Here is a 23,793-nt window from a genome sequence, read left to right on the forward strand (position 1 = left end):
GCTCCAAGCTATTGAGCCGCCTTATTATCGTGAGGCTATGGATCGCCCAAGGTTGAACTGCAAATAGTGGTTGATGCTGGACCCTCACATGTCAGCCAAGAACTAACCTACGGAGCTCTTATCGATAAGAGCCTGGCAGCCCTAAGCCCTACCCTGATTCGCCCGTTCTGGATCAATGACAGGAGCATCCATCATGTCGACGTCACAGCCAATGCGACCAACGGCGTTGGAAACCGGGGTATGGCACGGGGCAAAGAGTCAAATATAACCGTCCTAAGGCCCGGGGTTTGTTAATGATTTCCCCAATTGAACCAGAAGCAAGTTTCATAATCTTGATTACCTACATACAACCATGTCCCCGTCTACATCTCACAGCGCCCGTATGCTATCCTTAGCTTCGAGAACCTCGACTTATAGCTCACGGCCTCTGTTCTCATTGATAAGCCGATCGAGTATCCTCCGCACATCTGGCTCGCAAGCTCGTCACAACAGTGGCGTAACACAGGACTGGAAGGGCTCATCTGGAGAGAAATCCACAACCCACCGCGTGCAGAAGGAGAAGGACACCACAGACCCCGAGACGATAGCGGCTAGCCGGACGATGAAGGATAGAGAAGAGAATTTTGGCGTGGGCAACAGGGGCGAGTCTGATGCCGCAACTGAGAGGGGAGGCCTGAAGAACCAGGAGAAGGTCAAGAAGGACCATCCAAAGGCGCCCACGCCTGTTCTAGGTATTAATGACGAAAGAGCACAGGTGAGTCGGCCGTCCTCCTGGACCTGGTTTCATGGTACTGAAGGCCTTGCTATAGAAGGGAGTTTGATGGGGCTGGGTATGGCCACTCTTGCGTTTGATTGTGATGTTTTCAGGTCGTGTCGTGATTCAGTTCAATGTACATTTTCTGTTCTCGTGTGTCCTCTCGAGCAGTTATTCTGGTTAAAAGTCTACTCGACACATGGCCGCTTTCGAGTCAAGTCAAGGTATCAGCGGAGTCAATATAGAATTTATCGTCTATAGTTGATCCATGAATATCTATCGTCCAGGTTTGAATGAGAGTACCTAAAGTTCCAGGCATGGGATGTTAGTTGCTAAAGCATTAGGTGAATGGTCAAAGGCACTCACATCGTGTTTCCCTACTGCCACAACCTCATCCTCCGCCACACGGACGCCACCCACACCTTCGATATAAGATATGGGTACATCGCCCATGACCTTCCGCGCAACATCACCCACAGTGCTATTCCTGATATGGATTTCAGTAATGTTATGATAAATGTTATGATAAGAACTTCAAGGGACTCACTTTTTGACCAACACACAATCTCGGAATGCTGCAGTTCCGGCTCCTGACGAGAACGTGTGTAGGTTTCGTACAGGGAAGACGGGCACAAGCCCTAAAACCTCGGCAGCCCGCGAAAGACATTGCACGACACCAGTTGACCCAAAACGATAGAGAACCATATCTTTCAAGTTTTCCACACGGCTGATTGATGTGAGCATAATCCTTGTTGAGTATAATCGCACTACTTACGTTTTCAGCTTCTCGTCCATTTCCCTGAGGCCTCCCCCATCCGGATCCCCGTCCGCGATAAGGTCTTCCCTCGTATCTACGAATTCACTGCCTTCTGTATATTTGACGTAATTTTGCTTGGCAAGTCTTCGAAGGAATACCTCGGAAATGGCGGAGCAGAGGACGATGCTCTGCGGATCTTGCATCTTTGCAATCTTACTGATATTCTATGATAGTTGAGTTAGCACTGGTAGAGCAGAAGAAAAGAACACCAACCTTATCTGCGTCAGGATGGTCGATTTTGTTAAGAGCAAAAACCGTGGGAAATTTCTCGTCAATGAATGCTTGTACGACTTTTTCCACGGTCTCATCTGACCATTCTTCGAGTGGTTCTTTGAGCCCTAATTTGTCCAGGCATCTTGCGACAGTTTGCGGCGTACTTCCGTACCCGGAGAATTGATTTTGTAGTGTATCCATGGCGGTTGCCTCTAACTCCAGATTAGAAAGCAACTAGATAGGATCACAATGTCGTCCACTCACTTATTGCCATGTGTCTTCGTTTAATTGATCCCCTAGATATATTAGTTTGACATGCCTGTACGAGAAGGTCGGCACCGTACCATTTCTGCATCAAGTTTCCTAGCACCCACCGCACAATTTCTGACCTCAACCACTCAATATCTTGTGACGGATCATAACCTCGTGTAGCCTTTCCTGTACTCCAATGCATTAATAACTCCCAATTTGACATGGAGCCGGCGCGGCCGCTAGCATTTGTGGAACCGACCTTCTGCATCTGTAGTCCCACTGACATCAACAACGTGGATTAGGGCGTCCGCTTGACGCAAATCATCTAGGAACTTATTCCCTAAGCCTCGTCCTTGATGCGCCCCCGGAACCAGACCTGCAACATCCAGAAGCTCAATGGGAACCGAGCGCTTCCCATCCGTACATCCACCGTAGTTTGGCTTGCATTTATCACTCACGCCGAACCGCTGACAGGCGCAATCTATTTGGAGGTAGCCAATTGCTCGCTGGGGGTCGATAGTAGTGAATCTGAATAGCTAAGTATTAGGATCGTGCGTAGGAGAGGCTTGTAATGTCTGTTGTCGCGATCGAATGCGCGGCGGAGCGGAGATAGGCGGATCCTTGGTAGGCAAGACTCACGGAAAGTTTCCTATCAAGGAAGATCCCAATCAGTACATATCCTCAATAACATTTTTGCGCAAAAGTACATACCGACTTTGGAAGAGGCATCTGTCAAGCTATTCAATGTCGTAGATTTTCCACTGGACGGCTGTAGAGTTCACTTCAAATTAGCGGGGTGTTGAAGATAAGGCCGCGGACAAACAGACCTTCCCAACCAAGCCAACTAGCGGATCTCTTGGCATATCGACAGACGTAAGGCACTTCTGTGATAATCAAGCAGCTGATTTACCAAAATAAAAGCAGAAACAGACGAAGTCAGGTATACCAAGAAATTGTGTAGCGGGGAGCATTCCAATTCTGCCGCATTAGATTCGCAGGCGGTGTAGTACAATCTAGTATTTACTCACGTGCCAAAAGGTTTCCGCGACAACTACGGAGTACAAACTGCGGCTTGCGAATCCTTCCATTGGTCAGAAAAATGATTGCTGCTCCGAAGCTTATTGACTTCAAGTACTCTACTTGATTTCTTCCTAGTTCAAGATCCGGTCGTTGTCCGCCGGCTGTAATACTCGGCCCGATTACGGACAAGCAAAAGATGCCGATATCAATGATACACCGGCGAGCAGCAGTCGCGGGACAAAGTTAACTTGGCAATAGCGCACGCGACTAGAGACCCTGAGGTGACCTATGATCTATCCAGCTAGGTAATGTCATCCACTGTCAGATCGTGATAGTCAGGGCAGAATGTCCAGGCTCAGATATGCCATATGACGTATTGCCACCAGCTACCTACCTAACTCAGACATGATGGTCCAGGAGGGGGCTGGGTCCCAGTCACTACGGAGTACTGTGTCCAAGGGAATTTGATAGAGAATGTTCCTCTTTCTTCGAATGAGCTACGTATGTTGGATGCCGGGCCCACCGTCGCCTTGACCGGCGACATGGTTCCCAAGGCCGCCATAACGTCATCGTGATTCATGGCATTGGATGCCAGAAGTATCCAACATATAAGTTCGAGTTGAGAACTTCATCTTCTTGTCCTCAGAATCATCGAACCAATCAATCAGTCAAAGAACCACATTCTTCTACAAAAAGCCCGTTACTACCACACTCTATCTCTCTTTCTCATCAACGAAACACTACCACCACAATGTCTGACAGCACCTTCCACACCACCACTCAGGACATCCGCAAGCCGGAGTCTCACGCTTCCCACGCTGCCAAGGGCAACACTCCCAAGGACTCTAATGTTTCTGCCATGAAGGTGAGCCTATTTCACAAAATCGCACTGGCAGTAGTCTTGAACTGGAACTAATCATAATGCAGTCCATCATCGACCAGAACACAGACAAGAAGGCCGACATTGAGAGCACCAAGGCCAACCTGCCTCTGCCAGACCAGCCCCCTGTCGCCAGTGACTGGAACTCTGCCGATCAGCGCACTGTCAATGTCGGTTCCGGCCGATTTGAGGCTCCCATCTCCGGCGACAACAACTCTGCCCTGCGCGGCCCCGCCACCGCATCAAGCAGTGTCCGCGAGGACGGATCGGAAACGCACAGGAACACACAGCCAACAAGCAATGTTGGCCGGGGTAACCTCCCCGCCGATGCCCAGGCTCGGTAAATCATGATATTTGATATGATGCATGTAATATAGCGATGTGATACGATCAAATTGAAAGCATAATGATCATTTGAACCGAATGTCTTTTACATAGACGATTATCTGTATATAGATTGTGTACTTGAAAATGAGGCTCTACCATGCTGTTCTTCCTATCGTATGTTTGGAAAGAACAATGCTTGCCTACCCGTATAGCTACCTAAGTATAGCCTGTGCATAGTACGTGAGCACAAGGCTCATTTTTACATTGCCAGTACTCGGTTCAACAATTATCAATAGGAACTAATTCTCATTGAAATTAATGAATATACTATGATGAGTTAAAGTTGTTCTGTGTTCTCTTGCTCTATCGACGATATCCCTTAGTGATACTCTATTCTGAAACCAAGAGACGAGTGGATAAACAGGCTCAACCCCAGCTCATTACTACGAGTCACTTGAAGTCTATGTTATTCTCAGAATAGACCACTTATTCTATAATACAGACCGACGAGCTTCTCGAGCCTAGACAGTTGGCTGCGGTTTTGAGGGTTCCAATGTGACGTCAAGTATGTCAAACACCCCAGCATTATTGCATCAAAGCCCACCATTCGGCTCGACTCGATACCCACAGGTTCGCTCGACACCGTTCCGGCCAGAATGCGTCACCAACACTGCAGGTTGAATATCTGGAAAGGTCTACCAGGGTCTCTCATTGACGTACCTGTGGCTCGATTAACCCATGAGTAGCCCTAGTTTGCCCGTCAGCGTGACATCACCACAAGCAGAGCAATGCTATATAGAACCTCTCCCATCGTAGGCTAGGAGTTCCAGACATTAGCATTCAACTTAATTCAAGGGAAACGAGCACTGAATACTCTACCACATCTCTTCATCTTACACAACCGAATCAATCACACCACAACCACATCACAATGGATCTCCAAGGCACTCCCATCCCCTCTGGCCAGCGTGGCATGAAGAACACCACCGACCCCATGGCCAACCGCCCAGTCAACGAGCCCTCCGGTCCCGTCCTGAAGGACTCCCTCGCCGCTGAATCCGTCAGCCACGGCGGCTCATACAACGCCAACCGCAACGCCGAGCCCATCGGTGCCACCTCCCAGAACACAACCACCAACACAACCGACACATCCGCCGCAACAAAGCTCCCCTCAGCCGCCAACGCCCGTGAGCGTCAAGAGCCCTACGGCTCACACCAGTACCCCGACTCCCTCGGCGGCCAGCCAGAGTTCCCAGGCGCCCACGTCCCAGAGACCGGATACGTCGGCGGCCCAAGCGCAGCGAAGAAGGACCTAGGCATCAACAAGCACGAGTACCCTGCTTCTGAGAAGCTGACTCAGGGCAAGTCTCAAGCTCCCGCTAGCGGAAGCGGATACCAGACCCGAAGCGCGACTGCTGCGCAGAAGAAGCAGGACTACTCGTCTGCCGCTGCTGGCCAGGGCGGCGAGTTCCCCAGTGACCCCAAGTACAACGCTAGCTTCAACTCCGAGATCGGCTCTAAGGATGACCCCGGTCGCTTGGCTGAGCAGAAGTTCCAGCGACGAGAGGCTGAGACTGTTGCTGCTGCTGCGGCACCGGCTCAGAAGGGTACCGGTGACCAGACTTGGTACCAGCCTTTGAGCAGTGACCAGCGTGCTTAAACATTTTAATGATGACCAACCTATTCCCTATTCCTGTTCTTGATGAACCATGCCATGTATATTAGATGAAATAATATGAACCAAAACGAATTTGGGTTTAATGACCTCTCCAGTCTTCAAGCCAAGCGTAGTTTGAATGAATAGTCACGTCTTAGGTCTAATGCGAGTAACCCTGACATGAGGTTGTGCCTTGAGCTGCAATATCAGCTGCAATATCGGTAGGACCTGCATGGCCTAGAGATGCCCAGAGATTGAGCTCATGGACAGCTACAAAACGACGGTCAGTTACGTGAGGAACTCGATCGACATCATGCCGTGTTATTTTGATACTTCCTGCCTTTTCATACACCAATTGAGAACGCCGAATATTGCAACAGATAATCATAAAGATCAACCCAGATGAACACGACCGAAGGCCAGACCCCAAAGACATGCGCTGTCTTTTCAAACAAAGCGGAACTGTACAGTCGTGGAATATGGCAAGACGCATAAATAGCCGTATGATTAAAAATAAAAGAAAAATAGGAAAGGTGCTAGACGTCCAGCTGGCACTTATAGGTTCACCTGCGTGAGCTCCTTCTGGGCAAGCTTGGCGAGCTCCTCGAAGACCTTGCTGAAATCCTCATCGTCGTCATCGGCGCCCTTCTTCTTGCCCTTGGCTGCAGACTTGGGAACAACCATCGTGACACTTGTGGGACGCTTCGTGGCAGCAGCGTTACCGAGCTCCGCTCGGGATGTTACGAAGACGTATGGGATACCGTGGTCCTCGCAGAGGACAGGAATGTGAGAGATGACGTCCATTGGTGAGATATCGGCAGCAAGGATGACGACTCCGTTGGGAATGGCGACGGTTTCGTTAGGGGCGGGAATGGGCGACTTCCTGAGGGCCTTAACAACCTCCTTCACACCACGCTTGAGACACTTGTTGACGGCAGCTGTAAAGATGCGAGTTAGCACGGATCGAAGTTCCAAGAGATTGAGCGAGTGGAAGTTTGCATTGAATGAGCATAAAAGGGTACCAAATAAAGCAAAAAGCGCAGTCATGCAATAGGGAGCTTACCCTTCTTCACACTCTTCAGGGCCTTCTTGGCCGCCTTGTCTTCGAGTAGAGGTCTGGCAAACGGCACGAGGGCACCGATGGGGCGGGCCTCAACTTCGGTGGTCGCCTCAACGCCGTTAACGGGGGCTGTCGAAGGAGCCTCGGCTTCAATTCCCTTCAGTACTGCATCGGCAAGGGCAGTCTTGTCCTTCTTCTCCTTCTTGTCCTTCTTGCTCTTGTGAACACCGTCCTTCTCTGATCGCTTCTCCTTCTTCTCGTGCTTCTCCTTTCTCTCAGACTTGTCCTTGGCCATTGTCGTTATTTGTAGCGCGCGGTGATTCGAGCGGTGAATCTGGGAAGTGAATGGGGTCGGCGCAAAAGAGTGGTGCTGTTAGGAAACGACAGTAGCAAAATTCAAAATTATCTCGGAAGAATAAATTTTGGCGCTAAACCGATTATGGAATGCAAGCTCTTGCGCCCAGGCGGTTGTAACTGATGACTCAGCAATCATCTAGAAACCGGAGTCTCCCCAAACAATAAGCTCTTTTGTCCCATACATTTTGTGCTCGCTTCCTTCTCATTAATATCTCGCGATTGCTCTAGATATACTCGGGATTCTACATGCTACGCGAATCTATGTGGTTACAGGCCTAGCTGGATTGCTGTGCGACTCGTTAGCTCTCACTTGCAGATGTATGTTGCGACCGCATAGCAGGCCGGTTCACGAGGAACGTAACGCTGACTTGCTCTAGATGAGTTTTAGGAGAAGCTCAATCCCTTCAATGGGATCCCCGATCAGAGATACCTCACCGTTGGTCCTTCCACCGGCTCCGAGCGTTTTGCGACAATCCTTAGCCCGTTCCGCTGGTCCTCCGAAACCTGGTACGTTGATAATTGGGAGCGGCGTGTTTGTGCGGAATTAATTGGCTTTACAGACCCTGAGAAGGAAGAACTGCGAGTGCAGGTTAATACTTTGAAATATGAGCTGGACAACTCCAAGCAAGAACGTGAGTTGATGGTCCTACGCCATGAGAAGGAGCTCCGGGAACTTCAATCAAGAGCGGACGCGGACTTTCGGAAAGCGCAGGTGTGTCAGCTAACTATCCTGCGATCATCTTACTGCCGATTTAACATGCTCCACAGGCCGCCGAGTCGTCCAGCAATCGTGCCAATCACAAGACCGAAGCCCTAGCGAAGGAGCTGAGAGAAGCCCAAGAAAACGGACTCAACGAGAAAGTTGAGCTAGAGCGAAAAGTCCGCAACCTTCAAGATCAGAATCAGTCCCTAAAGGAGGATATAGAAGATAATCAACAACAGTTGCTCGATCAGGAGAGACAGGCGAAGTACCAGATTAATGAGCTAGAGACCATTCGGTTATCGCTCCAGAAAACGCTCGATGAGCTGCATCGAGATCTCGAAAACGCGAAGAACGAGGCTCAGACAGCACAAGATAAGCTTCGCGAGCGCGAGTCGAATATCGCTGATCTGGAAGCTGAAAATATCCGACTAAAGGCCGAGGGAAATGACGCGGAAAGTCTGATTGTTCTCAAGAGGGAACTTTCCGAGCAAGTCAACCATATCAGGACCCTGGAAACCACCAACAGGGCACAAAGCGCAGAGTTACAGCATCTACGCAAGGTACAGCGGAATGTCGAGGTAGTCGAAGAGCAAAAGAAATCATTGGAAAACCAGCTACAGCTCATAAAGGGAGTTGAGGCCGAACTGGAGACTGTCCAGATCCAGAAGCAAGTACTCGAAGACGAGCGGAAATCATGGTCCAGCCTATTACAGGACAGCGACCAATCCTCAGAATACAATTCACCAGAAGCTGTCGTCAAGGCTTTGCTAAAAGAGCAGATTGAGAAAGCCGATGCCATTGACCGGCTCGGAAGTATCGAAGCACAATTTTTGGAGAAGGACGAACAAATAAAGGCCCTGGAAAGCGAACGTTCCAACTTGAAGCAAGAGATAGAGAAGCTTCGTGCAGCCGGAACGGCAGCAAACGGCCCAATGGCAGAGAGTCGTGCCAGAGCTCGATTGGAGCGCCAACGGGCACTTGCTCAAAAGGAAGTCGAATATCTTCGCGCCCAGTTGAAGACTTTCGACACCGAAGAGGAAACCATGAATGCAGAGCAAGGTCACTTTGATGCGCAAAAAGCCGAGCAAATCGCCAATCTCGAGAAGATGATTGACGAGCTTCGGCAAGAACTCGCAAAAGCCCATGAGGAACTCACCAAGCGGGAGGCCCCTCAGCAAGAGGACACCACCGAACCCAGAGGCACGAAACGGCCTCTCTCACCCGCCGAAAGCGATGCAGAAGCCGAACGCCTCTCCGTTCTCACTCGCAAAAACCGCAAACTTCAAGAATCTCTCTCCAAATCCGAACAAGCCATGACCCTCCTCCGCAAGGAATTCGATGCCACAAAGACTCAACTCAAACACTACAAAGCGAAATCCCGCACGCGCATCCTCGAACTCCGCGACAACCCAACGGCCCAAGCGGAAAACCTCAAACTCTCCACAATCACCACCCTCAAGAACGAGAACGCCGACCTTCTCGCTCAACTCCGCGGCCACCACAACTCCGTCAAAACAGTCCCCATCTCCACCCTCGAAGCGATGAAGCTCGAAGTCCAAGACATGGAGCGCGCAGTCGCAGACAAGGAGAAGCGCATGCGCCGCCTGAAAGAAATCTGGACCGCCAAGTCCTCCGAGTTCCGGGAAGCCGTCGCCTCCCTGCTAGGCTTCAAGCTCGATTTCCTCCCCAACGGCCGCGTCCGCGTAACATCCATGTTCCATCTCTCCTCTGCGTATCGACACGGCGAGGACGGCGCTGGGTCTGATGCAACGGGACCAGGAAGCATGGGCAACGGCGAGGAAAATTCGATCATCTTTGACGGGGAGAACGGCACGATGAAGATTTCCGGCGGACCAAACAGTCTCTTTGCGATGGAGATCAAGCACCTCATTAAGTTTTGGGTCGAGGAGAGGAAGGATATCCCTTGCTTTCTGGCGGCCATGACGTTGGATTTCTATGATAAGACGACAAGGGCGGCGAGGATGTGATTTCCTTTTTTTCCTGTTCCGTTTCTCCCCTCTCGATCTGCCGTTTCTGTGCAGCTATTCGATCTACCGTGCGCTATTCCCTTCTCTCTTCTGTATATTCGCTGTCTGTACGCTACTCTGCTTGATGGTTGATCTATCTTGGTTACTGAGATGAAATGATATCCGGGCGCAACAGCCCTCCTCAAACATCCTCGAGCCCTAACCATACGTAAGCTGACCGGAACTAAGATTCACGACATGATAGCTTTTCCTGGGATGCACGAAGGCAGATAGTTTCTAAATGTGAGTAATTCTTGGTACTCATGTCTAAGATGCCTTACCGACTTCTCACTTAAATATATAAAGCTTGCTGCATAGGGATAAATTATTGCAGTGGTACAAAGCCAAAAAAAAATGCACCAAGCCAGGCTATTTACAGACAACTATTCACAATGCTTACTGTATACAAAGGCAGAGCACGTAGCAAGGAAAGATAAAACTAAAGATTATAAATATCAAACCAAAACAGATTGATAACTGAAACAAACAGAGATGCTAAGGGACAAAACAAAAGAAAATACAACAACACTAGGACTGCACCAGGATAATGATAAGTATGTAAGGAAAGCGATACAGCGAAAAAGCAAAAGGGAGACGGCTAGGGGCATGGAATGTTCGTACAAGAATTGGTATTGTATGTACTGTGAGTTGCAGGTCCTCACTCGCCATCGGTACAAATGTACCCACCAAGGAACCCAGGCGCAGGTATTGACAACTATTATTATAACCTAGGAAGAAACGTACTTCCCAACAGCGAGCTTCCGCGTCGTCGGGACATCATTCCATTGGGGTTGAGCATTATCCTCATCCGCGAAAGGATCCGACCCTGCCGGTCTTGAAGCAGCACTAATCCCAAGGCGCGATCCAGCATCAGGCGTGCGGACCTCGAACTTCGCCTCGACCTTGCCCTTCTGCGGCCAGCTGTTTGCCGTTGAGAAGCGAACGAGGAGTTTCCCGTCCGATCCACTGCTCACTTCGAACTCAGGTATCTTCCAGATCACCGCTGACTGCTTGCGGCGGAAGACGGCACCGGTGTTGGGGTACATAACGGCGTTGGTGGCGTGGGCGACTTCTCGATCTTCCTGGGGAGACGTGTCCAGGTTGACAGTGAGCACCAGGTTCGTCAGTGTGATTGAGTCCTTAGACATGGAGGATGCGAAGGACGGGTTTAGCGAGTAGAAGATGATCACGCTGGCCTGGAATTCCTCGAGGTTCCACACTGGTTTGAAGATGACTGGACAAAAGGCCGATGTGTCTTCAGGTTTGATATGGACCTGGTACTTGAAACCGACAGTGGGAGCAGGACGTGTGATACTGGGAAGTGAAACATCGTACTCGCCCCTTTTGTCGTCCGACTGATCCTGCACTTCACGGATAAAATTCGGGTTTGCGGCTACCTTCTCGAGGACCGGGAAGTTATTCAGACGGACTCGGATTTTGTCCGACGGGGTATCTTGAGCGGCATTGAACGCCAGGGCAAGCTCGCCGACAACGAACGATTTGGTCACCACGCCCTCGGAGAACCAGGCATTGACTGTCTCAATAATGGACGCATTCAACCCAGGCTCATGTAGTTCGGAGTGCGCAACAGGGCCTGAGATGCTGTGCAAAGTGTGCGATGAGCGTACTGAAGTTGTGTCGGACAGCGCATGGTCATCTGTAGCATTGCTGAGCGAAGCTACATGTCTTCCTGGCGAAGTTGGAGATGTGGGCTCAGAGACGTCGTGAGCTGTGGCTAGATTCGGAACAGCGTGTACCGGTGGCGGTGTGGTAGGGACAAAGACGGTGTTACGGACGTCGCGTCGTCCACGTATCGTGCTCGCATTTCGCCTTATTCCGCTTTGCTGCGCTTGAAGTCGTAACTGGCTAGCCATGTCATTCATCGCTTGTTGAGCTTGATTTTCGTCTTCAGGAATCGGCTGATCTCTAATCGTCAAGTTCAGCCCTGATTCCTCATGTCTACTGAGCTATTAGCTGGCTTTTATTTGGATATATGGTTCAGATAGACTTACCCGGCTGCCTCGCGCTGCGCCAAAGTAATCTCGTCAATAGTCTGCGGTCGTTCAGAGTAACCCTCCGCATCCACTCGAGGCTAGGGCAAAGGATTAGTTTCCGCGTCCAAGACCGTCTTAGCGTGACGTACCTCAGTTGTGACACCCGTGAGGCCTATTGGGGCCGCGTTTCCTTGTGATATGAACCCGTTCGTGTCAGGAATCGCCGGGTGTGGCGGGGGGCTAGGCGAGAAGTGGCCTCTGTCTTCTCGATCATTAGATTCGCTTGGAAGGCGAGTGGCTTCGCTGTAGCTGCCTTGTGAGGTCACGGCGGTGTCCGGGCGCTCAGGAGCGTCTTCTGGGATCTGCATGTTGTGCGCGTCTCCCCGCTTGAAGGAGGAGAACGGGCTACGGTACTTCTTGTCCGACGACGGGCCAGAAGGCAGAGCAATACTCTTTCTTCTGTTCATGACCGTACCTAGCCGTCTGAGACCACCAAATGGCGTTCCATGCCGAGGCTCCGGGACTGGGATAGATGTTAGCATTTGCCTTGTCCGAGCCAAAGAACAAGTTTTCTGAAACTCACCTGGAGGTGGTGGTGGTTTCGCTCGCCCGGAACTCGTAGATCGATGGCTAGCAGCATCATCCTGAACACGCGGCGGAGGTGGAAGGGGCGGTTCCGGTCCTGAAGACGTCGGAGGTGATGCTACCGGCGTAGGTGAAAATGTTTGCTGTCGCAGTGGCGCAACTGGTCGTCCTCCGTTAATCTTCGCAGCGAAAGTCTTGATCTCATCTGCAGTTTCCACATTCAGAAGGACATTCAAGCAGCTTTCCGCCGCCTGCCGACAGCGCTCAATCTGATCGGACTCGTGGGTTTCCAGTTGGGTCAGAACATCTCGCAGGTGGTTGAGTCGGCTTTCATCCGCCGCCTGAAGCTGTTCGAAGACAAACGGCGCTCTCGACTCCCACTGCTGGCTCACCTCGTGCGCAGCACTCACAGCAGTCGCTAATTTGTCCGCGCCCTTCGGGCCCTTCTCTTTGGCCTTTTCTACCTTCTTCTGCGAGTTTTCCACGTTCTTAGCTAGAGCTGTAAGGTCATTTTGAACTCCGGGCATCGAAGCAAGCTCCTTATTCTTGGTATTGAATTCCCTCAATGGCCGCTCAACGTCTTCATCGATTTTCTGCGCAAACGTCTCATGCGAGGCAGCAACCGATTCGACCGAGCTGACAATGCGCTGCCATGGTATTTGGAAGATTCTAAAATGAAATTCAACGAATCAGTTAGCCTCGCTGCATTGCGTGGTGTTACACCGGTATGCCCGGTAGAGGGAGAAGCAAGCAAAAGTAGTCAGCCTTACCCTAAGGCAGCTGCATTGTCCAATTGGGGCCGATGGGAGAGTTTTCGTAGCCCCTGCGCATAGGCTTCTTCGATGCGGCGACGTTCCTGTAGTAGAGGCATTGCAAGTTAGGCCGTCGCAATCGCAATTGATGGAGAAGACCAAAAGTACTTACTTGCAGCCAATCCGCGATGTCCGCATTGATCTTGTTGATGACACGGATTCGATCGGCTAATACAGACGCGGCTTGGTTTGGTTGTAAAGATGCCTATGTGAAGAGTAAGAACACTGCAATACAGGGTCGCATGATGGGTTGGGGTAAGCGGAGAGGGCATGAGATCGGATCGGGTACACCGTACCAGCAAGGCTGGATACTCCTGGCGGGAGAGATCCATTGCTTCTCACAGTACACAGCGGGAAAAACGACCGCCGGAGAGGCGCATAATAGGATTCGAGTAGAGCAAGCGAGCTAGGATAATTGAGACAAACAGAGTACAGGCAGCGCGCCGAGGAGGGACTGTTTCCAGGTCTACGGAAGCGGACGGTGATGACGACGGAGATTCCGGAATCCGAGTCAGTACGGGGGAGATGACTCAGCCACAGGGTCGTTACTGGCTAGTCCCAAATAGGCTAAGCACACCGCCTCCCGCGCCCGGCCGATCAAGCTCAGCCTCGGACTCGGGTCTCGACTCTCGACCTGCTCTTCAACTTCGTCTCCTTTGCCAGCCCTCTTATCAGTCTTGAGTCTCAAAAGATTCGACTACGAACGAATGGAAAGAACCAAATAAATAGACATTGCATATACCCAATAATCGCCAAGATTCGCTATATAGAAACCCAGTGGGCATCAAGAGCAAAACCACTTTGTCCTCAAGTTGAAAACCAGAAACCAGGCAACACATTCGCGAAAACAGCCGGATGATGGCTGAGGGTTTGATCTCCCTTGTTCCAATTGCCCCCGCCATGCTTGAGCAACATCTCAGCGACGGCATCATGACTTCCCTGTTCAGCCACATCTAAGGGTGCCCAGGTGTGGTCCCGCGCTTCCCATCGGGGTGCACATCGGGTCTTGCTAATAGCAGCTCCAACACTTGGACGTAGCCTTCTTTTGCTGCCCATTCCAACATTCTTTGGAAAAGCTCTCCTCCTTCCTTCATTAGACAACCTCTCGTATGGTCCCCTGGATGCATCTTCAGGCGACATCTCGGCCGGCGGATCGGCAGGCTGCTGCAGGCCTTTTTACCTCTAAGATGAAGTGAGCAATGAAGAGACCTATTCCTCATTCTCTGAGTGCTTCAGTCTTCTTCATACCTCCTGTTCTTCAACGACGTCGACGCCGAACTATCAGGTCGAATGGCTAATCCATTTTTGACATTCGACTATGAGTATTAAAGACACAAGTGGCACGCACTACTATATGATCGTTCGAGGAAATGAGGCTGGGAGCTCCCAGCGAGTCCTACCGGGTGCATATCATTAGCAAGTACCATGAATGTCCGTGAGAGTACTCTGACAAGTAAGAAATGGCTTCTGTGTAGGAAATCTGACTATCTTGATGTCGGGGCAAAATTGAAACGTTTATAATCAATATAGAAGATCTGACCCAAAGGACTCAATAAGTACATGCTTGCGGTGTTGCTCCCTCTCCAGCTTACGCAGAAGCATCATAGTCCCCACGGTAGCGTCCCTCAATAGTAAACGTACTATCAGCCGAGCAAGCAGCATCACTATCAGTGGTAATAACGCCACCACAAGTCCCATCAATGCCGGCACTGATGCCCGTGAAAGACAAGCTCTCGTCCGCCTCGCCAGCAGTCTCGTTTCCGTCGGCGTCAACAACGCTGCACGACTCAGGGCTGCCGTCAAAGGCAGACGTGCACCGGAAGGTGTAAGTGCCCGACCAGCAGTCCGAGGTGATCTTGATGTTGTTGCTGCCATCCATGCAGGGAGCGTACCCATCGGGGTAGTCGCTGTTGTAAAGCACGTTGCCATCGCCGTCGATGAGGTTGAAACCCTCGGAGTAGGAGTTGCCGGAGCCTTGGATGCCGGAGAAGGAGGAGGCCGAGTAGACGAAGTTGATGGTGTTGGAGACGGCCATGGCAGTGGAGGCCATGGCGCAGAGGGCGATGAGAGACTTGGTGAACATTTTGGCCGGTTTGGTCTTGCGAAAAGAGGATAGGAGATATTGAGTAGAATTGATTGTGATCTGATTGATGTTGTTGATGCCCAGAAAGTCTCGGGACTGGAAGGGTATTTATGTCCCAACTGCCTGCGCCTGAGCTGCCATGTCCTGAGAAAGTGACGTGGTGGAGCAAGCAAGTATCGTGAGACTCTTTCCTTTGAGGTCGAAGTCATAGAACATACATGCCTGTATATGAAGGACACAACGGCCAACTACAGCACAGTGTATGGGCTGTGAATCCTTCGAGTGGACCAGCATTCCTTTGTCTGGACTCTGGCCCCTGAAGGACTGCAGATCAATGTGATATCTAACGCGAGCAGACGAGTGATGGCTGCAAGGGGTTACCCTGTAGTCGCAAGCATCTCCATGTTTTGGCCCCCAGATTCTCTAAACTTGAGGCTTCCAAGGTTGTCGTCACTGTAGTTTGGCCCCCATAAGCTTTGCCAAGTGGGCCGGTCAGGCATCCCATCATCCTGTTCGGAGTAACCTTGGTGGTTTCTGGCGGAAGCTTCGGCATCGGCTTGACTGCGATAGAGCGGTACAGCCTCTTCAATGGATCTATATGACGCAAAGGCAGTAAGCAGATAACTGCCCCTTATGAGGCTCTGCACCAATCGATGTGACCTTTCTGCCCACGAAGTTCATCTAGAACCAGCCATCTACGTAACGGTTGACCCGGAATTCGACTTGAAGACTTGCCTGCCAGTCTCCGAGGGCACGAGCATGACCGAGACCAACTGGGATACCCGGCTTTGATCATGGTCACTGAGGGTAGATGTCTACCTCCCAGCTGCCGGCATTGGAAATCGGCATATCTCGCACGACACGCAGGCTACTTATGGCTGTTAGCCCGGATCATAAATTGTATAGCAAGAAAGAGGTATTTATCATATTACATCTCCTGTAGCTAATTCAAGCCGAACCAATCTACCACGAGTAAATCCCCGTATTATGCAGTATCCTCCCGGTCTCCCCGTCCCTCTTCCCCTCCAACACATCCATCAAAGGCCTAACCGAGTCCCGTACGTTCCTCGCACCATTCTCCGCTTTGTTATGCGGGCCAAGACTACTCTGCGTGAACCCCGGGTCATACAAAAAGACCTTCACCCCGTACGGCTCAAAATCAACCACCTGGCACGCAGTAACCATATTCAACGCGGCCTTGCTAGCCCGGTACTGCACCTGCTGGACCTTATAGATGGCCGAGGACGGGTCCAGCCTTTGCGTAATGGATCCCGCACCGCTGGTGATGTTGATGATCCGCCGGGCTCCTGAGGTAGAGCGCTGTAGTAGCGGCGCAAATATACTCGTGACGACTGCTGGGCCTGTGGCGTTTGTGTCGAAGGATGTGCGCATTTGCTCGCGGAGGTTCGGTGGTGTTAGAATACCCGAGACGCCAGCATTGTTAACGAGGATGTCTAGGTGGCCGTGGACGGCTTGGACGTGCTCAGCGGCGGCTTCGATGGTACTGTCGTTGGTTACGTCGAGATGAAGCAGATCGATAGAGCCGGGAAGGTCCTTGGTGCGAATGGCCTCGATTGCGGCGTGGCCCTTCTCGGGGGATCGGGCGCCGAGGAGGACATGGTATGTGCCTTTTGCTAGAAGTTGGGTTGCGAGCTCGAGGCCGATGCCGCTTGTTGCTGGGGTAGCAGCCACTCAGTATGTTGATCATTGAGAGAAAGCCGGTGAGAGGGGCTGGAATACGTACCACCGGTGATAAGAACGAGAGTCTTGGAGGAAGCCATTGTACCGGAGAAAATTGCGGATTACTCTGGCCATCGAGTTGCAAACTGCCAGTGCATCGTTCCTTATAGTGTTTTGGTTTGTATCTCTTAGCAAGTAGCGACGGAGTTAACACTTAACGGCGAGCATCTAAACCCGAGGCCGACATGCTTACCAATCTTGTGGTAAAAGGAAGCTCCTGACATACCTAGATCAATTAGGCCGCGGGCTAGTAATCAGCGCAAATACAATTGGCCGTGAGAAACGACATGAGGCTTCGAGATGAGACGCACTAGACGAAGCAACTTGAGAGTTGGACTTGCACAGGCAACCTCAAAGTAGCCAGGTGAAAAGTTAATCAAAAGAAAAGGAAGATAAATTGGCTAAAGTAGATAGAAACATGCTGTGTAACTGTAATGGCGTACAGTAAGTCTTACAGACATTGAAATAGGGTATAGCCCGTTAACGTTAAATAGACATAGGCTCACAGGTCTTCTTCAGCGAGGCAGAGGAAGCCAGGGAAATGATGAACTCATATCTCTGGAGCTTGCTTTTCGTTGGACAGAGAAGCGTGGTAAAACGTCAACAACGTAAATGATGGAAGCCAAAGTGGAAAGTTCGGGTAATGATGGGTTGATGAAAAGAAGTAGAATGAAAAAGCTGTGGAGGTTCTGGGTTCCACATTAGTCGAGTACTAGGATAGTGGAGTGCGCGCTATTATTGAGCTATCCGGTACCGATTGATGATTTTGGCGGGTGTGCGATATGATCACAGAATCATGCATCACTGGATGGAGCGGGTGCAGGGTTTGTAGGGATCGCTGGGAGTGCACTAGTGGGTGGCGGCGCAGATGGGGCGGCCAGAGGACTCGGGCTGGGAGCAGGGGGGCCTCGAGGATGTTGCAGAGCGCCTCCGGTGCTGTTGCTACGCTGACGTTGGTTGGCCGCCGGCATCTCCGGCCTTTGCAAGCCGGGAAGTCCGTAGGGGCCGGGGCTCATCGAACGGGGCGGCGCCTGTCGAGGGCCCGGAGATTGTGACCTTGGAACTGCAGGGAACTGAGCAGGAGACATTGGACGCTGAGGTCGACCATGCGGGGGAGGAGGTCCGTAGGGACCTTGTGCAGGAGACATTGCTTGAGCGGGAGATCTAGGACGCGAAGAGGGTGAGCCGGGCCTGCCGCCATCTCCGGGGTAGAAGCGCGGTGATTGCGGCATGCGGCCAGGCGGGCCCATCCTAGGGGAGCCCGGAGCACCGGGAGGTCCTGGAGGGCCAGGCGGGCCAGGAGGAGGTCCACGGGGACCAGGACCCGGCCCAGCTCCAGGTGGCGGCCTTGCACGGGGCTTGACTGGACGAGCTGACAGACAAGAGCGAGGGACGACTCCTTGCTGGGAACGATCGAGCCTCACGCAGAGAGCCCATCCATCGTCATATTCGTGCAGGAGCCTTACAAGTTGACCGCCGCGAAGTTCCAATTCATCCTCCATTGATGGAGTAAAATCCATTTGAACGCGATGAACATTGATCGGCGCGGCAGGGCCGGGGCCAGGAGGAGCGACAGCGGCGCCCACAGCTGGGTCTACCACATTGGAGTTGGGAGCTGTGGGAGCAGGGATAGACGAGGCTTCCGAATCGGAGGTTCCAGGGCGGCTAGCCGCGTCGGTATCAGCGCTCTGAGCAGCAGCAGCAGCGGCAGCGGCAGTACCCGCAGCAATCCCGGCCGTCGCGACAGCAGCGTTGGTGGACTCATTGCCTGCTGTCGACGGAGCAGTAGGCGACACAGGTTCCGGGGAATTGGGAACTGCAGGGGAGTCAGGCAGAGGAACGGCGGCGGCAAAAGCTGTAGCGGAAGGCCAAGCTGCTGGCGTAGGCACTGGAGATACTGGAGCAACCGGTGAAACAGGAGACGGGCCATCTACCTGATGACCGGCAGTAGAAGGACGAGAATGAACTTCCGCCTGGCTGCCGAATGGGTTGACTGGATCGCCGAATGGATCACGGCCACTAATACCTGACTGCGGGGTCTGGGGCGGAGAATTTCCAGTGAGGTTGCGCGAAACGGCGGCGGCTGATCCAAGAGCACCTGCGGCACTAACTGTGGACACAGGAGTGATACCACCTTGAATGGGAGTCAAGTCGGGGGCGAACTGAGTTACAGGGCGAACATCGAGCTGAGGCACGTTGGGTTGGGCCATGGGCTGTGGAGCGTGAGCTGGAGCTGGCGAACGCTCTTGGAGAGAAGGTGCGGTGTAAACCGGAGATTTCTCGTTGAAATCCGTCGTATTGTTCTCTTCCAGGCCTTGGCCTTGCTGCTGCTGCTGCTTCTTCTTCTTCCAGATGAAAAAGAAGATCAACCCAGCAATCAATCCAACACCAAGAATCACTCCAATCGCAATTCCAGCCTTAGCGCCCGAAGAGATACCAGAGTCAACAGCAGCAGCGCTAGAGCCTGTGGCGGTCGACTGGTCAGCGATGTAGGTGGAAGTCGCGCTGCCATCAGACTCCGTGGCACTGGTCGTGATTGTCGACAAAGTAGTTTGGACGGATGATGTTGCTTCGGTGTCGGCCGTGGAGTCAGCCGTACTAGTCGTCGCTTCGGTAGGCTCTACGGTCGAAGTCGCGGTGGTGCGAGTAGACGCATCCGTTGTGGTCGTTTCATCATCTTCGGTCTCGGTTGCTGTGGCTGTCGCAGTCGCCGACGATTCCTCTTCTGTGGTTGATCGGGTTTGGTGGACAGGCGCACCGACACCGACGTTATTGGCAGTCTTGGTAGCGGCCTCGGTCTCGGTAGCCTCAGTAGTGTCGTCCTGTCCTTGAGTAGAGTATCCGCCTATCGCGCCAGTGAAGGTCGGCTCTGCCGTAACATACACAGTGACTCCATCTGGATTGGGGTCACGCTGCTCAAGGCGGACCTTGTGTTCGTGATGGTGTGCGTGGACCATGATGTGCAGTTTTTGGAAGATGCCACGTCCTCCGCTAATACACTGTCCGAGAAGGCCTTCAGGAAGGAGACATATGCTCGGCGAATTCAAGTAGGTCGAGTCCTTATTTCGGCTTTGTGCGGGTACGTTCGAGATGCGATTGGGGACGAATCGAGAGCGAGCGAGGCTGGTAGATATCGTGGACGCCCTCTGGGTCGTAAAGTACAGGCGTGAGGCGCGTTAGGAGCGAAAAGGGCGCAAGCGCGTTAAGGAATGTGGGAAGGTGCAGGAAAGGAACGGAAGTATTCGTATACTCGGCGACGGCTGGGTCGACCGAGGAGGATAAAAGAATGACAACGAGCTTCCAGGCCGCGAAGATTCGAAAGAAAGAACGAAAGAGACGCAGTGGCCCCGTGAGAAAGGAAGGAGAGACCTCAAAGACTGGGCTGAGTGAGATGAAGAGAGGAGAGGCTGTGATGACAGAGTGGGAGACGATTGTGATTGAGGGACCGTGACTGGTATTTACCAAAGTTTAATGAGTTCTAACCCAGTGGCCAATAATAAGCTGCCGTTTGAGGGATTGACGGGGGTAAATTACGGTTCCTGGTACCTGCCGTTGTAAAGTAAACACACCTCCACGAGGGTCTGTCTCTCTTTGCTTATTCCCCGGCCTCACCCACCGTGATCAATCATCAAGCCCACAACTCTCAATTCGCAGAGTTTTCATCAGACAATTTGCGCTATTTCTGGAAATAAATACTCCCTGAGCAACAAAGGCACGGCATCGTCCAGGCTCCAGCATCAAATCTCCCGTTCGTCCCACTCGCCCTGAAGAACCATGAATAATGGTTCCTAGTGTTGGATCAGGGGTAATCACCATGGTCCAAGTTATGGTGAATGGCGACCCGTGGCTCAGACATCCAAGAAGTCCAGTTTACTCTGATTCGACCTGAAAACGAAAACCAAGAATTATGCCAACAATAATACAGCTACATAAGGTGGTTTCTAGCGCTCACTGCTGATCGCTTCCCGGCTATCCCGAACAGCAAGCGCTGCGAGCTGACCGACTGCGGACACACTCATTTCCTTCACTCGAGGGCAATTTGCGACAATTCGTCTTTTGATTGTCACGGGGTGCGATGGGCCCTTTGGTCGCAGATTATGCACTCGGCCTTGCCAACGCTCTTATAACAGAAGATTAAAGATGTCACCCCATCCGCTTAGGGCCGACTTGAAACAAACCGTCACCACTTGGCCCATTTCTTTCGGCTACAACGGCCTAACCCTCAGCCACTACTCCGCCCGAGGTTCGCGGAGTTCGAGCTGCTTGAGCCTGAAACATATCGCAGTCGAACTGTTTCTGAGCCTATCACCGGTCAAGCTTGGACGAATATTGACCACGTTTATCAAAGCTAGCCTGCAAGAGCGTTGAGCATTGAGGTCTTGTACAGCAGACTGCAAGGTCTGGTTTCACGACTGATGCAGACTGCGACAGATGCGTACGATGCGAGCTGCGGTCGGGAAACAAAGCTTTCTGGCCCGCGTCGAAGCTTGTCCCACCTAAGGTTCTTTCAGTCAGATGCCGTGGTGATCAAACCCGAGGCTATCCCCCGCAACTGGGCCAAACCAGGTAAAATTGTCGAGCATCTGCTGCCAAAGGCTGGGATCAAAAGCGTCTACCGGCTGAAGCCACATGTCCATGGGTGCGATATTCCCCGGGGAGCCCGCTGATTGCCAAACAGCCTGCTGAGCCAGACTTGATTTCGGTTCGTGATCCTGTGAGGCATCTGACCCAGGCTTGCCAAGGGTATCATGTCCCACAGATATCGGCTGAGAGTTCCCGCTGGCGTTGCCATTTGACCTCTGCAACCAAGCCAGCATATTTGCGATCACGTTGCTCGACCTAGCCCAGAAATTCTCTTTTCCATTCTCAGGCGCGAGCTCTTTGAACTTTGCCATTATAGCGACGCCTATATCATGGATCCTCTTCTTATCCACCCCAATGGCTCGGTGCTCATTAGGATGAAACAGTATACTCAGTTTTGACAGAACGAGTAAACAATACCAGATGGTGGCATATGCCGGGGCAGAAAGGTGAGCTGCAACTGACACAGGAGCAGCCAGGAACGTGTCCACGACATGATGCGCAGACTCTGTGAGGGCCTCAAGTTGGTTCATTTCCTGGAGCTTGAAGACATGTTGCTGCCCGCTCAGTGCTTGACCTAGTATCAATGCCGTTGCACCTCCAATCTCGATGCGTAACTGCCCTATTATTTGTGAGCTCCTGACGGATTCGAGTTTCGACCGGGCAGCTTACAGGCTTTGCATGTATCACTGCCAAGCGACCCTAACGAGGTCTCCGTTAGCGCTCGTTGCTGTGTTCTAAGTTCAGTGATCTGTTCCCTGATATAAGGTCCATCAGAAACCGAATCCAGATACTGACGCTCTTCGTCGAAGAGAAGCTGGCTCTGGCGCACTAGGACGTGGACATCAATATAAGTCTTGAGCCTTGCGTCTGTCGGATACTCGGCCCTCTCAGCCAAAGCTGCCGCGCATTGATTGACCCACGGCGTATGTCGCATATATAGCTGCCGCCGGAAAAGCGACGATCTGAAACAATTAGCCAACGGTTCGACATGAGAGATGGACTCTCGTACGTTGAACAAAGGTAATAACAACCCAGCAAAGCGCGCTTACCAGCAGCACTTTGAGCAGGCTGATGTCTCGTTTCCTTTCGGCAAGCATCTAGAGCGGTATGGTCATGGTCTAATTCCTTCCCATTGACCGGAATAGTCTGCATCCTAAATCCATGCTGCCTATCAAGCCCTAGGTCCCCCACGACCATAACCGCCATCTGGAGCAGCATGTACATCTGCGTATGGTAGCTTCTCCAATGATAATGATACCAAGCGGCGTGTACGAGTAAGCCCATCAGGAGGTCCATATTCCGTTCAAGCTTCACGACAAGACGGGTTGCGATTTCCTTCCGGACAAGGCCTTCTAATCTCTCTTGCGCTGCCGGGTTATGCTCCATAGATGCAGTCAACACGCACAGTATAAGAAACGGGTACTGTTCTCGTAAGACTTGAATGTCTGCTTCGTGTTCTAGTGAAATGATGACGAAGGGGAAGTGTGGTTGTTTCTGTTCAATGTATTTTCTAAAAAGAGTTGTTGTTTGATCTGGGCTGATGATTTCCTGGATCTGGCCAGTGAGGTCCCGACCATGTTCCTTTCCGTTTTCCTCATTTTTGTCATGTTCGTTTGTATCGTTGGAGGCCGGAGTAGAGGCAGCAGTACTAGGGTTTCCGCGCATCTCAGCAGGGAAGACACAAGCCGGATGGCCAAGGCGAATACAGCGCTGACATGCCGAGCCACCCGCTACAGGAACGCATTTGACTTTGTGTCTGACGCAGCGGGTGCATGCGTATCGCTTGGGCGGTTGACGTCGGTATACCATTTTCCTCTTCGGTACTGAGAAATGAGAAAGAGAAAGAGAGTGAGACAGAAGAAACGGAGACAAATCGGGGTCGGGGTCGGAGTCGGAATCGGAGTCAGCCGGGGTTATACACTGCCCTA

General features: G+C 51.9%; 11 protein-coding genes across 11 annotated transcripts; 4 read left to right on the forward strand and 7 right to left on the reverse strand.

The window, feature by feature from the left end:
* Positions 1-352: 352 nt before the first annotated feature.
* DSM5745_01666 (uncharacterized protein) lies at positions 353-821 on the forward strand (the record flags this gene model as incomplete). The annotated part of the gene is made up of 2 exons (XM_026743682.1): positions 353-754; positions 810-821. The coding sequence occupies 2 exons, from the start codon at positions 353-355 to the stop codon at positions 819-821; spliced, it is 414 nt and encodes a 137-aa protein (XP_026606845.1).
* A 209-nt stretch (positions 822-1,030) lies between these two features.
* On the reverse strand, positions 1,031-2,899 carry DSM5745_01667 (Ygr210 GTPase family protein; the record flags this gene model as incomplete). Its single annotated transcript, XM_026743683.1, has 11 exons — positions 1,031-1,057; positions 1,121-1,241; positions 1,302-1,481; positions 1,530-1,735; positions 1,785-1,996; positions 2,049-2,080; positions 2,129-2,222; positions 2,296-2,564; positions 2,676-2,685; positions 2,748-2,805; positions 2,864-2,899. The coding sequence occupies 11 exons, from the start codon at positions 2,897-2,899 to the stop codon at positions 1,031-1,033; spliced, it is 1,245 nt and encodes a 414-aa protein (XP_026606846.1).
* A 908-nt stretch (positions 2,900-3,807) lies between these two features.
* Positions 3,808-4,280, forward strand: DSM5745_01668 (uncharacterized protein; the record flags this gene model as incomplete). The annotated part of the gene is made up of 2 exons (XM_026743684.1): positions 3,808-3,921; positions 3,984-4,280. 2 exons carry the CDS (start codon positions 3,808-3,810, stop codon positions 4,278-4,280), a joined length of 411 nt encoding a protein of 136 aa, XP_026606847.1.
* A 914-nt stretch (positions 4,281-5,194) lies between these two features.
* On the forward strand, positions 5,195-5,923 carry DSM5745_01669 (uncharacterized protein; the record flags this gene model as incomplete). The annotated part of the gene is made up of 1 exon (XM_026743685.1): positions 5,195-5,923. One exon carries the CDS (start codon positions 5,195-5,197, stop codon positions 5,921-5,923), a length of 729 nt encoding a protein of 242 aa, XP_026606848.1.
* A 552-nt stretch (positions 5,924-6,475) lies between these two features.
* Positions 6,476-7,275, reverse strand: DSM5745_01670 (uncharacterized protein; the record flags this gene model as incomplete). The annotated part of the gene is made up of 2 exons (XM_026743686.1): positions 6,476-6,858; positions 6,984-7,275. 2 exons carry the CDS (start codon positions 7,273-7,275, stop codon positions 6,476-6,478), a joined length of 675 nt encoding a protein of 224 aa, XP_026606849.1.
* Positions 7,276-7,744: 469 nt separating this feature from the next.
* Positions 7,745-10,028, forward strand: DSM5745_01671 (coiled-coil domain-containing protein MAD1; the record flags this gene model as incomplete). Its single annotated transcript, XM_026743687.1, has 3 exons — positions 7,745-7,844; positions 7,898-8,049; positions 8,106-10,028. The coding sequence occupies 3 exons, from the start codon at positions 7,745-7,747 to the stop codon at positions 10,026-10,028; spliced, it is 2,175 nt and encodes a 724-aa protein (XP_026606850.1).
* A 767-nt stretch (positions 10,029-10,795) lies between these two features.
* Positions 10,796-13,790, reverse strand: DSM5745_01672 (uncharacterized protein; the record flags this gene model as incomplete). The annotated part of the gene is made up of 7 exons (XM_026743688.1): positions 10,796-12,026; positions 12,080-12,159; positions 12,211-12,584; positions 12,645-13,315; positions 13,417-13,502; positions 13,571-13,663; positions 13,755-13,790. 7 exons carry the CDS (start codon positions 13,788-13,790, stop codon positions 10,796-10,798), a joined length of 2,571 nt encoding a protein of 856 aa, XP_026606851.1.
* Positions 13,791-15,046: 1,256 nt separating this feature from the next.
* On the reverse strand, positions 15,047-15,541 carry DSM5745_01673 (uncharacterized protein; the record flags this gene model as incomplete). Its single annotated transcript, XM_026743689.1, has 1 exon — positions 15,047-15,541. The coding sequence occupies one exon, from the start codon at positions 15,539-15,541 to the stop codon at positions 15,047-15,049; it is 495 nt and encodes a 164-aa protein (XP_026606852.1).
* Positions 15,542-16,504: 963 nt separating this feature from the next.
* On the reverse strand, positions 16,505-17,322 carry DSM5745_01674 (Cytochrome P450; the record flags this gene model as incomplete). Its single annotated transcript, XM_026743690.1, has 2 exons — positions 16,505-17,217; positions 17,286-17,322. 2 exons carry the CDS (start codon positions 17,320-17,322, stop codon positions 16,505-16,507), a joined length of 750 nt encoding a protein of 249 aa, XP_026606853.1.
* Positions 17,323-18,075: 753 nt separating this feature from the next.
* DSM5745_01675 (SH3 domain protein) lies at positions 18,076-20,238 on the reverse strand (the record flags this gene model as incomplete). The annotated part of the gene is made up of 1 exon (XM_026743691.1): positions 18,076-20,238. The coding sequence occupies one exon, from the start codon at positions 20,236-20,238 to the stop codon at positions 18,076-18,078; it is 2,163 nt and encodes a 720-aa protein (XP_026606854.1).
* A 1,554-nt stretch (positions 20,239-21,792) lies between these two features.
* DSM5745_01676 (Zn(II)2Cys6 transcription factor domain-containing protein) lies at positions 21,793-23,674 on the reverse strand (the record flags this gene model as incomplete). The annotated part of the gene is made up of 3 exons (XM_026743692.1): positions 21,793-22,484; positions 22,535-22,827; positions 22,875-23,674. The coding sequence occupies 3 exons, from the start codon at positions 23,672-23,674 to the stop codon at positions 21,793-21,795; spliced, it is 1,785 nt and encodes a 594-aa protein (XP_026606855.1).
* Positions 23,675-23,793: the final 119 nt, after the last annotated feature.

Source organism: Aspergillus mulundensis, assembly GCF_003369625.1.
Source record: "Aspergillus mulundensis strain DSM 5745 chromosome Unknown scaffold_1, whole genome shotgun sequence".
NCBI lineage: Eukaryota > Fungi > Ascomycota > Eurotiomycetes > Eurotiales > Aspergillaceae > Aspergillus > Aspergillus mulundensis.